This window comes from Crocodylus siamensis, chromosome 2 (assembly GCF_052110815.1).
Source record: "Crocodylus siamensis isolate JL-2025a chromosome 2, ASM5211081v1, whole genome shotgun sequence".
NCBI classification, from domain to species: Eukaryota; Metazoa; Chordata; order Crocodylia; family Crocodylidae; genus Crocodylus; species Crocodylus siamensis.
Window position 1 is genome coordinate 216471431 of NC_143396.1, and position 14418 is coordinate 216485848.

Genomic DNA, 14418 nt, shown 5'->3' on the forward strand with positions numbered 1-14418 from the left:
CGCTTTGCAGACTGGTGCTTCCTCCACTGCACCCATCTCAACTGCCTGCCCCTGAATGGGGCCGTCCGCTTTGGCCATTGCGATGAGAGGTGCCAACAGTGTGGCTGTGTGGTAGAGACCCTTCCCCACATGCTGTGCAGCTGCAGGCCACACACCAGAGCCTGGCAGCTCTGCCACAATGCTGTCCAGGACCACCTGGTGAGGGCCATCCTGGCCGCAGCAGGGGAGATCTCTGTGAACCGCACTGTCCTGCGGTGCAAGATCCAGATGCGACCCAACATTGTGATCACCAACAAAGAGACCAAGAAGGTCGTGATCATGGATGTGACTGTCCCCTTCGAGAACTGGCGCCAAGCCTTTACCGACACCCGGGCTTGCAAGCGGAAGAAGTACGCCCCGCTGGCCGACAACCTGAGTGGCTGTGGCTACGACATGACGGCCGACATGCTTATTGTGGGAATGCTCGGAGCCTGGGACCCCAGCAGTGAGAGTGTCCTGCATGCCTACCGTGTCTCCTGCCGCTACACCAAGTTGATGCACTGCGTCGTGGTGTCCAACACCATCCGCTGGTCCCGTGACATCTACGTGGAGCATATCATGGGCCACCGCCAGTACTCCAACCCCACCAGACGGACTGCCACCAGAAGGGACCACCTGAACCCACCTCTGCACCAGATGGACTTCGCTTTGAGAGGATTCTTCAGCAATGGACCACCCCGCTCCACCCAAAGAGGACCCCTGTGATGAGATTCTATATGGACTGAGACACTTTCTTCAACCTACTTCCTCTACCATTGCAGATCACTGTACGGATTTTTGTGTATCTATCTTCTTTCTCTCTCAGCATCGCGAGCCCCCTTCCCTCACCCCTGGGCTTAGTTGGCTAATGTATTTTCTGCAACCTAGTTGCATTCTTCTCCTCACCAATATCCCTCCAAAGTTAGTCTCTCGCTCGGGCAATTTGAATTTCCCTACTGGCTTTGACATCGTTTTGGATTCACAATCCTAAACATCTACCAATAAAATTCAGTTTGCTGCATTGGTCTGTTCCCTGAGCCACAATCACTTTGAGAGGCATTGAATAGTAGAGGGTAGAGACCTATCCAATGCATTATGGACAGGACACCTTATGAGAGTATGCTATAACCTCCCAGTGGGAGCATCTCAGCTACACACCTGTTTTATGAAAATGGGAGATTTCTCCCAAGTTTGCTCCTTTGAGCTAAGGGCAAACAAGACTCAAGGACATCTGATTTTGAAGACCTCCAGGCTTGGGGCTTGTACGTAGGATGCCTGCCATGGATTTGGGAGAATCTGAAGCCCCAGGATAAAGTCTGGGAAGGAGGGCACTTGTTGGTGATAGTGCTACACACACTTGCACAATTGAATTCTGCTCATTTGATAGGCAATGGAACTGATTTGGCTAGTTTGGCTTGAGACACGAAAATGAAATTTTGAAAAAGTTTGTACTATATATAAAGAGGTACAAAAATACTGCTTAAAAGTATGTTTATAGCGTACATGTGCTAAAACTTGCAGCAGTTTCAAAAAAGATGAAATCCATCAATTCTGGATGAACTAAGTCTATAGGTTCCCATAGTTATTTGGCTACGTATAATTTAATGCAGGCATATTTATTTCAAAGCCATTCTTTTCAGATTTGCCCCTCACTTCCATGTACTCGGGGAGAGCAGCATCTAGCAGTAAGGAGGGGGAGGGGTTGCTGAGAGACGTTGGAAGGGGGGAGGCAGTTGAGGGCAAGGGAACCCAAGATTCGTTTTCCTTGCTGTAGCAGTGGGAAGGGGACAAATTCAAGGCAAACTCCAATAATTTGATTCTGTACCTAAAAATTTTTAATTAATTTATAAATTTTCCATAAGTAGAATCTGATTATTGGGTGGTTGTCTCATAATCAGGATCATCTTGTATTTGAGTAAATATGGTAGTTAAAAGCTAGACATTTTTTTACATTATGGTTCCTACTTGAAATCTCTGGGTTTATCTTGTGACTTGTGTGTAGGTCTTCTGTAACCTAATAGTGCTGGTATTCTCTGGTACCCTGTAGCACCCTTAAAAGGATCTCATGGCAGCCAGTTGAGAATTGAAGCTCTATGGATTAGCTGGTGAAAGGGTAATATAGTGGGAGTGAAAGGGTAATGTGTATAATATAGTGGGAAGTAAGTAATGTCTGTCTGAATATCCCACTCCAGAGGCAGTACAACCAAGCACCTGTTTTTGGCATCTTTTTGCCCCATGTGTGCCTCTCTACCTGGCATTTGAATGTGTCCCACTTAGTCATAAGTATTCTTAAGTGTCTTCCCTATAAAATTAAGTCTTGGGAAAGGGGCAGGGCAAGTACTCACCTTCATCCTAGGTTTATAGGCCTTACTGAGACTTGTAAAGCATAATCAACAGAAGAACCTAGACTTGAGCTCTTTGTCTTGACCCTGGGACAAGTAGTAGCCAAACTTATTTTGATAGGCTGTATTAGAATAATTGGCAGCATTCATTCTTCCTGTATCATCACTAGAGACTTAGTTTGGTATGATTATTTAAAGATCAGAATGGGAAAAGTTTAGATTTCAGTCTTGATCTTTGAGCAGTCCTACTTGGGAGTTGCAATAGACTGTTCCCTCACCTACAGATATCACATTAAGAAGGTCAGCAGTAAAGTCTCTGTGCGGGTAGCTGACTTAAGATATGTAGCCAGTACAGCATCAGATGCCAACTGGGGTGCACCGATACATCAGTAGACTATTGAATCAGCACTGATGAAAGGAGACATTACTTTATCAGCTTTTTTTGGTCATTGTAGCTGATAATGTTTACCGATAATTACGCTTTCTGGCACATAGAATGCTGTGATGCTTAAGCCATGAGACAAGAATATTTTTGCTGTGGTGTGCACTGTGCAATCTCTATCATCTATAAATGTCTCAGAAGAGCACGATATGGAATTCATGTCTGAAAAGAACAACAGAACAGCTTGATTGCAAAGTATGTGCTGCAAATATTTCACATGGAGGCAATACCAATAAAAATTTTAACACAACAAACTTAAGATGCTCTGTGTACCTCAAGATGCTGTATGCTACAGAATACAACAGTTTCCTAAAGATGGCTGCAGAAAAGAAAGAAGCAGGGCAGGAAAGCACTGCACCAAAGCAATTATCATTACATGAAACAATAGACTGCTCACAGAAATTTGGAAGTGGAAATGCCAGTCCAACTTCACATGTTGTGGATGAGAAGAACCAACTGATGTGCGAAAAAGCAGAAATGTTGCTTTTTGTCAAGAAAAACCATCCACTAACCCACTTTCTATGCTAAAGTTGGTAAGCAGTGAAGAAGCTATGGATGTGTCTTTTTTTTTTTTTTTAACCTACGAGTACTGTAGTTATTATTACAATGGCTTCAACTACTACTAACTACCTAAACATTTTTTGTTTTGTAGTTTTTACATCTTGATCTGCAGTTCTTGTGGGTTTATTTTGAAACCAAAATTGTTGTGATTATGCCTTTTTTTTTCTGGCTTTGTTTGGCTGATTTTTGTAAAACAAATAGAATATTGAGCTTTATAATGACTTTGCCATCAAATTAATCATTATATAAGTGTATAAAGTTTATACTGCAAACTACCATTTTAAAAGTAAAAGTTTTAAAGCTAATATGTGTCTGTGTTTATTTTGCTACAAAATGTTTCTAGAAGCAGGAATGCAAAAAACCTGTCCATTTATGTGTGTGTGAGTTAAATTCAAAACCAAAAAAAGGTTTAAGTCAGTAGTTTAAAATTTCTTGCACCGTTGCTAAATATCAGTTATTGAATCAGCTTCATCTTATGGTTGTTTAATCAGTGGCTTGCTATCAGCTAAGAAAATCTTTATCAGTGCACACCTAGCACTAACTTTAAATTGCTTGGAACCACTGCACTCATATATGCCACAGCAGAATACTATGATGCTGTATGGTCCAGAAGTTGACACATGCATGCATGCACATTGCAGACCATTTATGCATGAAGCTCACAAGCTCATAGAAGACATTGGGGATGCTGAACCAAACCTGGAGTGGGCCGACCTCTGAGAGAGGTCAGGCCTATTCCTGCGATGTTTCGTACCGACACCAAGCCAGTCCTCCATTGGGCATGACCTTGCAGAGATGCAAGGGTCAAGTTGAACAGGCTGAGATCTGGCTTTCAGTGCTTCAAAACAACACATTCCAAAATGAACATCTTGGAAACCCTCGTGTAAATGTGGTCTCCAACAAACAGTTGAGCACTTAATCAAAAGCTGCAGTCTTTACAAATGCCTAGACAAGGCATATGGAACCTGCACATTAAGCGATAATACCAGGCAGTGGCTCATAGATTTGGAAGCTGATATAGAATCATAGAAAATTAGGGTTGGAAGAGGCTTCAGGAGGTCATCTAGTCCAGAGGCATGGTCCTGCTCAAAGTAGGACCATCCCCAAATAGATCATCCCAGCCAAAGCTTTGTTTAGCTGAGTTTTGAAAACCACCAAAGAGGGAGCTTCTACCACCTCTCTGGGTAACCTGTTCCAAGTGTTTTACTAATATCTCATATCTGACACCATGCAGAAGAGAGAGCTTAAAGATGATGCAGCAGATGTAGTGGCCCCTGGAAGGATTGGCAATGAAGTCAGAAAGCAGAGAAAATGAAGGAGCAAAAGTTCAGCACATTCAATCACATGTGCAGATAACAGTTTTTTCCCCTGTGTAGGTTGTAATTTGGCAAAACTGGATAAATTTTCAATGGAGATATTAGAAGGCACCTTTTCTGGGTATTATAAACTAGGGATTACTGGTTTGATAGCTGCACTTTCCAGGTAGCCAGACTCTTATTAACTAAATGGATTAATTCAACCTCTAAATGTTCAATAAAGTTACAAATAAGTGAAAACAGGACATTATAATGGAACGGGTAGCCACTTGCATACATAAGGCAGGGAATTGAGGCCCCCATAGTGAAGGAGTTGGGCTGGGGCTGCTGCCCAGCTGAGGTAGTGTATGGGGCTTGGGGCCCAGGGCTGGAATATGTGACTGCAGGGCCTGGGTGGGGAGTGGGATGGAGCTGCAGGCAACTCCTCCAGGGGACAGTGGGGGAGGGGAAGGGATGGGTCCCTGCCACTGCATGCAGTCCTGGAGGGGTTTGTGCCCTCCAGATTTGTACATGGGATGGGCGAGGTGCTGGATGCTCTCCCCTTGGTGCCTCAGTGGCACAGTAGGACAGCAGGACGGAAGCTCGATGCCATTGCTGTGAGCCCTGTGCCATCATGGTGAAGCACCCCTGCCCACCCAGCATCACTGGAAGGCACAAACCCACACCACCACCCCCACTGCTGCTGGACGGGCAAGGGGCACTTCACCATGGCACTTGGCTCGCAGTAACAGCATTAAGCTGTAACCCCCACTTTGCACTACCACGCCAGATTCTGCCTGCTGAGCCACAGAGGCCCCAGGGGGAGGGCAGCAGGGTAGGGAGCCTGAGCCCACCATGGCCAACCCACACCCATCCCCGCACTCTGCCCAGATGGGATCCACTCTGGCCGTGCTGCCCACAGGGGAGGGGAAGATGGGCTCTGTGCTCTGCTCTGGTGCAGCAGCAGCTGCCTCTGCCTCCCACAGGCAGCACCCAGCAGGTACTGATGGGGGGCAGAGGGCTGCTGACCTGGTTCCCTGGCCCTATAGCATTGGCATTTGGAGGCCCCCTCTTTCGGGGCTGGGGGAGAGAGGGGCATCAGCAGGGACAGGAGGCTGTGGTTAAGCAAGGGGGACCAGCAGGGGTGGGGAGTGAAAGATTGTTTGGTTTTTAATCAGAGAATTTGCAACTCTTTTTACATTGGAGAATTGCGATTTTTAACAGAGAAAACGATGATTGCTACTTATTCTGCCCCCCCTCAAATATCTCTTATTTAACCGAATAAGCCCTAGCTGCTTCAGTTTCTCCTCATATGGAAGCCCTTGCATACCACTAATCGTCCTTGTTGCCCTTCTCTTTACCTTCTCTTGTTCTTCTATATCCTTTTTTAGGCATGGGGACCAGAATTGGGCACAGTATTCAAGGTGTGGGTGGACTGTGGATTTATAAAGAGGTATAATGATGCTTCATGTTGTTTACAATTCCCTTCTTAATCATTCCTAACATTTTATTTGCCTTTTTGATGGCTGCTGAGCACTGATCCAATGTTTTTAGTGAACTGTCCTCAATGACTCTTTCCTGTGTCGTAACAGCTAATGTAGAGCCCATCCTAGTTTAGGTATAGTTTGGGTTATTTTTGCCCAGGTGCATAACTTCATGCTTATCTACATTGAATTGCATCTGCCATTTAGTTGCCTATTCTCTCAATCATGCTATATCCTTCTGTAGTTCATCACAGTCCAATTTGTCTTTAACACTTTGAATAACTTTGTGGCTGCAAATTTGGCTGCTTTGCTACCCACCCCCTTTTCCAGACATTTATGAATATATTAAATGGCACTGGTCTCAACACAGATCCCTGGGGGATCCTGCTTTTTATTTATTTCCATCCTGAAATTTGACCATTTATACTCACTCTATGCTTCAAAGCTTTGAGCCAATTTCTAATCCACAAGTGGATGTTTCCTGTAATCTTATGACAACCTAACTTAGTTTAGAGCCTCTGATGAGGGACCTTGTCAAGGCTTTTTTTGAAATCCAAATATACTTTGTCAACTAGATCACCCTGATCTACCTGCTTTATGGACACCCTCAAAGAACTCTAGTAGGTTAGTGAGGCACAATTTCTCCTTGACAAAACCATATTAATTCTTCCCCAGGAAGTCATAGTCATCCATGTGCTAAAAAATCTTTTTTCGTAATATTTCTACCAGTTTTCTAGGAACAGAAGTTAGGGTCATAGTTTCCTGCATCTAGTGTAGAGCCTTTTTTTAAATATGGGAGTCACATGGGTACCAAGGCTGTTTTTAGTGAGAGGTTGCATATTAGAGTTAGGAGTTCAGCAATTTCCAATCTGAACTCCTTAGCACCCTAAGGGGAATGCCATCAGGTCCTTGTGATTTGCTGCCATTTAGTTTATCTGTTCCCTCTGAGACCTTACCTATGACACCTCAGCTGGGGTCAGCTTCAGTGACTTGTCCCTAGAGAGGAGTGGATCTAGTGAAGGAATTTCCTTAATATCTTCCACAGTGAAGACAGATGCAGATAATATATTTAGTTTCTTAGTAATGGCCCTGTTATCTTTTAGTGCCACTTTTACAGCTGATCATCTAAAGGCCACACTGACTGACAGGTCTCTTGCAAGTTTTTCCTCAAATTCTCTCTTAGGTTGACTTATTACAGATTTACGTTTGATTTGCCAATGTTTACGGGGGGGTTTATTTTCCTCATTAGGATTTGACTTCCGCTTTTTGAAAGAGGTTTTTTTTTCTGCTTATTGCCTCTGCAGTTCTGCCATTAAACCATGCTGCCTTTTTGACTACTTTTTTTTTGTTTCGCAGTATGCATTTGCTCCAGTGCCTCCAGTATGGTCTTCCTGAACAATTCCCATGCTGTCGACATGTTCCTCACCTCTAAGGACCACTTAAAAATTTTACCTAACTAGCTTCCTCATTTTAGTATAGTCTCTCTCTTTAAAGTTATGGGCTACTGTGGTAGATTTTCTTGTCTCCCTTCCTACCTGGATGTCAAACCAATTGCATTTTGGTCACTATTGCCAAGCAACTCAGTAACACTTTCCTTTTGCACCAAATCCTGAGTACTATGCAGAACTAGGTCAAGAATGGCCTCTCCTCTTGTAGGTTCCAGAACTAACTGTTTCAGGAAGCAGCCTTTTATAACATCAAGAAATTTGGCTTCTGTATCCTGGCCTGAAGTTAGATAAACCCAGTCTATTTCTTTAATAGATTTCATAGACACTGGGGCTGGAAGGGACCTTGGAAGATCATTGAGTCCAGCCCCCTGCCCGAGGGGCAGGAAGTCAGCTGGGGTCATAGGATTCCAGCAAGATAAGCATCCAAATTTCTCTTGAAGGTGTTCAATGTAGGTGCTTGAGCCACCTCCGATGGCAGGCTATTCCAGACCTTGGGGGCTCGGACAGTAAAGAAATCCTTCCTTATGTCCAGCCTGAAATGGTCTCGCAGTAGTTTATATTCGACCTTGTCATCCCTTGGTGTTTCTATCCTATACATAATGTTCACAACCTTTGCTGTGTCCATTTCTAGTCCCAGGGCTTGTATTTCCTAAATGCAAAGTGTGAGGGTATGGACACAGGAACAGCATGAGACGCCAACTAAAAGGAAGTGAGTGGCTGTATGGCACTGCCTTTCTCCATTGAGTAATAGAGCCAACCTTAGTGTTAGGCCAGGGTCATGCCATTTCAGCCCTTACGTTCAATTCAACATCTAACTCGTAATGGTATAGTGCGTCACCCCAGTGGACTGTAACTTATCAGTTGCAATATAAGCCTTTGTATTGGGTTGTCAGCCACTACCTCTGATCCAGCTTCAGTAGTTTGTGATGTGCTTTAGCTCTGAAACTTGCTTTGCTTTATGGCCCAGAACTTATACTCATGTGTTTTGTCTTCAGACTTTTGTATAAGTAAATCTTTAAAAGGACTGATACTAGGATGGTATACGTATTAAGATGATGGTTTGGGGAAGCTGATATTTAGTTTTTCTTTGTGATGTATATGTACTTAAGGACTTTAACATTTCTGAACTCTAAAATCAATCACTGCCACTATTATACAAAAGGCAGGGGTGGCTAGAGTTACCCATCCTTTGGAGCCACGTCCAATCCTCCACTGAAGGTCAAGGGTGGGGGGAACGCTGAACAAGTGTCGAGCTGCTCCAGCTTTTCCCCGTAGGGAGCACGCTAATTTCCAGAGAGAAATTCCAATTTAGCCAATTTCCAGAGAGCCACAAGTACCCTTCCAGCAAGCTGTGGTTTGACCACTGTGGATTTAAAGTATCTTCTAAAATACCCCTTAGAGGAGCCTATAAGGAGTATTATGAGGAATGTAATCATCCATTTGTTATTATCATTACTAGATGGTACAAACAGAGAGTGGGTTGAAATTAAATCTTCAGTGAAATTATAGACTCTGAATCCAGGATGGCCGCTACTTTTCAGGAGCAATAATTCGTACTGTAATACAAAATAATAATGGACCCATTAAACATACTGATAGATGTCTGTAAATAAAAAAAAAATTATGAAGGCACTTGAAGAGCTGTATAAAACTGACCCGAACTTTTATTGGGTGACATTAATTTGATCTTTTAAAAGTTGTTTTAGTTTGGATAATGTCACAGTATTAATAAATGATGGTTTTCTGTACTGTTTTGCAGGTGGATTCACCAATGAACTTGAAACAGCCTCATGATTTAGTGATGCTCATGAGACAAGAAACTACAGTTAACTACCTCAAAGATCTGGAGGTAATGCGTACAATGTTGTGAGGAGAAATTAATTTCTATATGTGCAGTATGTTGATTATACTCACTTACATGGGTAGTTTAGAGTCAAGAATGATTTTGTCCAGTACTGCAGTGCACTTTGAGTGGAAGGATAAGGAATTCTTCCAGAGTTTAGATAGGTCAAATTTCAGGTACAAACAATCACAGGGGCGGGCAATTATTTCAGGCGGAGAGCCGCTTACCCAGTTTTAGCAGGCTGTCGAGGGCCACGTGGGTAGCCCGCCCCTTGATAGGTGCCCTGCCCCCTGGTCACCATCTTGGGACCAGTGTCCCAATGTCTTGGGACCAATGTGCCAGAGCCAGCACCAGTGGAGCCCAAAGCAGGGCACAGACTGCCAGGGGTCTGTGGAGCCAGGCTGAGCTGCACCAGCAGGGAGAAGGGGGGAGCTGGCCCAGCTCCATAAAGCCCCTACTGTCTGGGACCCTGCATTCCTGCCACCCTGCTCTGGGCCCCACCAGCACTGGCCCTGGGACAAAGGTGTGGGCCCTGTGCTCCGGCTGGCTCCCCACCCACTCACTCCCAGTGCCCCCCAGCCCTGTGGCCCCTTGCCTGCCCCATGGCCGGTGCTCCCTACTGCAGGCACTCGCAGTGCACGCGGGGCTGTCTGGACAAGGCATAGGTAGCCGTACACAGGATGCAAGTGGCAACAGCGTGGGGCATTGGCCACAAGGCAAGTGAGGGGCTGCTTCTCCCCACCATGCTCAGCACCAGCTTGTAACCTGGCCCTGCTGCCAGCCTGGGCTCCGTACTGGTTCCAGGCTTGCTTGTCGGGGATGTGTGCAGCAGCAGCAGGTGCGGCCCCCCCCACACACACAACTTGCAGTGTAAGGCAGTGTTTGCTGTTGCTGCCTACCCAGAGCTAACGCACTGAGCAGCACAGAGGCGGCAGTGGCAAACACTGCCCAGCATGGCAAGCAGGGGGCTGCAGCTGCTGTCATCATGTGCAGCCCCGACGGGCGAGCCCAGAGTCAGGGCGAGCCTCATGCTGCAGCTGCTGGCAGCCCACCTGGGGCTGCCTGTGCCTGCTCAGGACAGCTTTGCATGGGCTGTGAGCAGCTGCAGCAGGGAGCGCCAGCCACAGGGCAAGGGAAGGGCTGCTTTCCTCCTCACCGGGAAGGAGCCCAGTGAAAAGCTGAGCATGGGGTGAGGGAAAAGCAGCCCCTCCCTTGCCCCGTGGCTGGTGCTCCCTGCTGCAGCTGCTCACAGCCTGCACAGGCAGTCCCAGGCGGGCTGCCACTTTTCCCCAGGCTCCTCCCTTGCCCCCGCCCCAGGTTCTGGCCAGGGCAGCCATGTGGTCTCAGTCCAGAAGGACCTGCTGGGGCTTCTGGCTGGAGGGGTGGGGCCAGGTGGGCCCTACTGTTGTGGGAAAATGTCGGGCTTCCCCTGAGTCCTACTGCCCTTGGTTCCTGTCACTTTTGACAGGAACCAAGGACGGATAAATATTAATTTTCTAAATTTTTTAGGGGCCCCACGGGCCGAACAGAATGGCCTCGCGGGCTGAATCTGACCCGCAGGCCGTATTTTGCCCACCCCTGACCTATCAGCTATCATTGGCTCAGGTTGCATTGTTTCAAATATAGCTAAGTTACTACATTTTTTCTCATGGAGGCTACATTAACTTTTTTTTAAAAAAAAGCTTTTAAACTCTCTTTGGCCCTTCAGAAATAAGGAATTCCACAAGCTATACAGAAACATTGCCTTGGGTGGATTCTGAATTGGTTTAGCTGCTATTTAGAATGATCTTTTTAGATGGATGAATTTTCACAATACTTGTCACTTTGTGTCTGTCTGAGATCTCCTTGCTTCCCATTGTTCTTTTTAGGAATTTCCTTTCCTGTGCACATTGGGAAACAAATTAAGTAACATTTACCTCCCAAATACTTCTGTTAGTGAGAGAGGAGAGCTGACCTTCCTCTCAAAGGGGTCTTAATGCACTCTTTAAGCTGATGTATTAAAACCTAGATAGCGTGGTAAGGAGCATCTTAGAAATGTGTAGAGTAACATATTGTAAGCTCTTTGAATGAAGAACAGTCTTTAAGTCACCAGCTCACAATTTGTCTTATACAGCTAACTTGCAAACTAAGTGACTAATAAAGTTTGCCTGCAGTTATAGCGTCATGTACACATGCCAATCTGAAGTAACTTTCCTATATTTGATCTCGCATGACTATTTTAAACATTTATTTCCAGCTATGATGTGAAGTAAAAGAACCAGCATCTTCTTCCATACTTCTGTGACTGAATGTTTCCTCTATGCCAGTCTGGGCAGGAATCAGATATGATGAGTTGCTCTGCTGGATCAGATGATTGGTTCATTGGCTTTTAGCAGTAGTCAATACCCTGATATACTTCATGAGAGAAGAAAAATCACTGTAATATACTTCACCAATTGACCAGTGCTTTGCATGAGGCCAGGAGAGTGCGTTGTGGGAGGAGATTATTTTTGATCTCAACTCTTACATTAACTGCCCACCTCTTCCCCTGACTCAGCAATGCTTGTCTTGGTGAACTGCTAAAAGACTTTATACTTTTAATGACCATGAAGGTAGGTCAGGCCACAACATTTGTGTTGTCTTCCTTCCCCCAAAGGGCAGGAAGGTGCTATAGAAGGAGCCTGCACATTGTAAAGGAATGTTTCTTGTTCCTGATTCTAAACTAACCTGCCATAAATTTTGAGTAGTTGTTGTTCTCTCTCTAAGGTTTAAGTGGAAGTAAAGGAGACACTGAAAGATTTACACTAGGTTTACTATAGCTATATACATGTTTCAACTAAGTCAAAACATTTCTACAATATTTTTTTAGATAAGGGCAAATATTTCTACTTTAATTAGGAAGACCTGTTTTTAGGTTTTGTTTGGACAGAGCCTTGTCCTGGAAGAAACCTGACTTGTCCAACCATCCTGTTAATGAAAATGAATTACTAATATATACCTTCCTTTCTTTATTCCCCCTACAGAAACAGTTAGTTGCTCAAAAGATACATATAGAGGAGAATGAAGACAGAGACACAGGGCTTGAACAAAGGCATAATAAAGAGGATCCAGACTGCATCAAAGCAAAGGTGCCCTTGGGAGACTTGGATCTATATGATGGCACATACATCACTTTAGAGAGCAAAGATATCCGGTAATACGATGATACCCTTGTACTTCCCTAAAGTTTTACACAATGAAAATTAATATAGTGTGTTATGGGATCAAGATAGCATTCACACAGTCCATTTGAAAAAAAAAGAGAGATAGCAGTTGGATTTTACTGTGGCTTGACATTTGGAGGGGTCTTCATTATTTGGGAAACTGCACTGCCACTGACTAAATTAAAGTACAGATTAAGGTATGAAAAATGATGCTTTTTCCTCAAACTAATGTGTTTCAATCCTGACTCGCCAAACCACCGGTGCATTCCTGAGTTCTGCCAGTGAGTCTTCTTCTCCAGTCCAGGGTTCCTTCTGACCATATAATAATAGAAGCATAGAAAATTAGGGTTGGAAGGGACCTCAGGAAGTCATCTAGTCCATCCCCTGCTCAAGGCAGGACCATCCCCAACTAGATCATCCCAGGCAAAGCTTTATCTAGCCGGGTCTTAAATACCTCTAAGGCTGGAGATTCCACCACCTCTCTGGGTAACCTGTTCCAGTGCTTTACTACCCTCCTAGTAAGAAAAGTCTTCCTAATATCTAACCTAAACTTCCCTTGCTGCAACTTGAGACCATTGCTCCTTGTTCTGCCACCACTGAGAACAATCTATCCCCATCGTCTTTCAAACTCCCCTTCTGGTAGACCAGAAACCGGTCAGAGGAATTAAGCTAAACTGTGTGGTATTTAAATGTTTTTGTGTGTTGTTCTGGGTGGGTTTTTTTATAGTAGACAAATGTCCTATAAGGAAATGAGTGGCAGTTTGGAGAGGGGAAGGAAACATATTCACAATAGCCATGTTCAATTTTAAATCAAGACGGACATGAATTTGGGCCCTTGGATATAAAAGGCTGGTGTTTAGCTGCAGTGCTTAGTGCTCATATGCCTTTTGTTTTCTGTGTGAAGTTTGTCTGGTACATTTTCAGGGATGATCTCTGCCTACAGATGTACTTGAGAAAATGAGAAGTGGTTTATTTTAAACCAGTGGTTCTCAACCAGGGGGGCACAAGATCATTCTAGGGATGCCACAATGTGATTGCTGCCACAGAGTTGTGGAGTGCCCTAACCAACCATATTGATAACCACTGTTTTAGATAATACTTTCCCAATCTGAATTGCCTAATCTCATTCTCACATCTGTTTTATTTCTCATCCTAGTTCATAATATATGCACATTTTAAGAGGCTTCTCTGGTCGGAATGTATGTCATCTGCTTTGCAGAAGGAAGATTAATTAAACAATAACATACTAAACCAACAAATGTCCTATGAAATGCACTATCATAGGATATGAACACACACATTTGAAACATTTCAGAAAAGGAGCCTCCAGCTGCTGTTGGGTTCTACCAGATAGGACAAGCTAAAAGCCACACAAATGTAGCATATATGCTTCCAACTTTAATCCTGGATGAAGCAGTGGTTCCAAGTTCCTGCACATGTGCTGTTAGAGCAGAACAGCTGCTACACAGTTTGAAGCAAGAGTTCCTCTCACATATTGAAACGGCTCCAGATGTACGTGTCCATACCCAGAATCTCCTAAATACCGTATAACTACCAATCTGTCTTTTATAAGACAACTATTAGTTTGCTGAATTTAGGCCTTGCTCCAGTGTGCAGCACTGATACTCCTGATATGGACACAGAAGTCTGAGAAAATACCACTACACTGCTATCTTGCTCAAATTCAGAGAAGCCATTTTAGATCAGAGGTCACTAACTACCACAGAATACCTACCCCATGCATCTTTTAACTCTGTTTATCAATAGTGACTCCTCTGGACTTTATCCATGCTCTAGTATGTA

General features: G+C 44.4%; 1 protein-coding gene across 2 annotated transcripts in view; it reads left to right on the plus strand.

The window, feature by feature from the left end:
• The window catches only part of TTC17 (tetratricopeptide repeat domain 17), a 102789-nt gene that overhangs the window by 21878 nt on the left and 66493 nt on the right, over positions 1-14418 (plus strand). For both annotated transcript variants that reach the window (XM_090032966.1, XM_090032967.1), the window contains exons 2-3: positions 9350-9439; positions 12436-12605. In XM_090032966.1, the coding sequence (XP_089889092.1) occupies positions 9350-9439; positions 12436-12605 (260 nt within the window). The remainder of the gene's footprint in view (positions 1-9349; positions 9440-12435; positions 12606-14418) is intronic.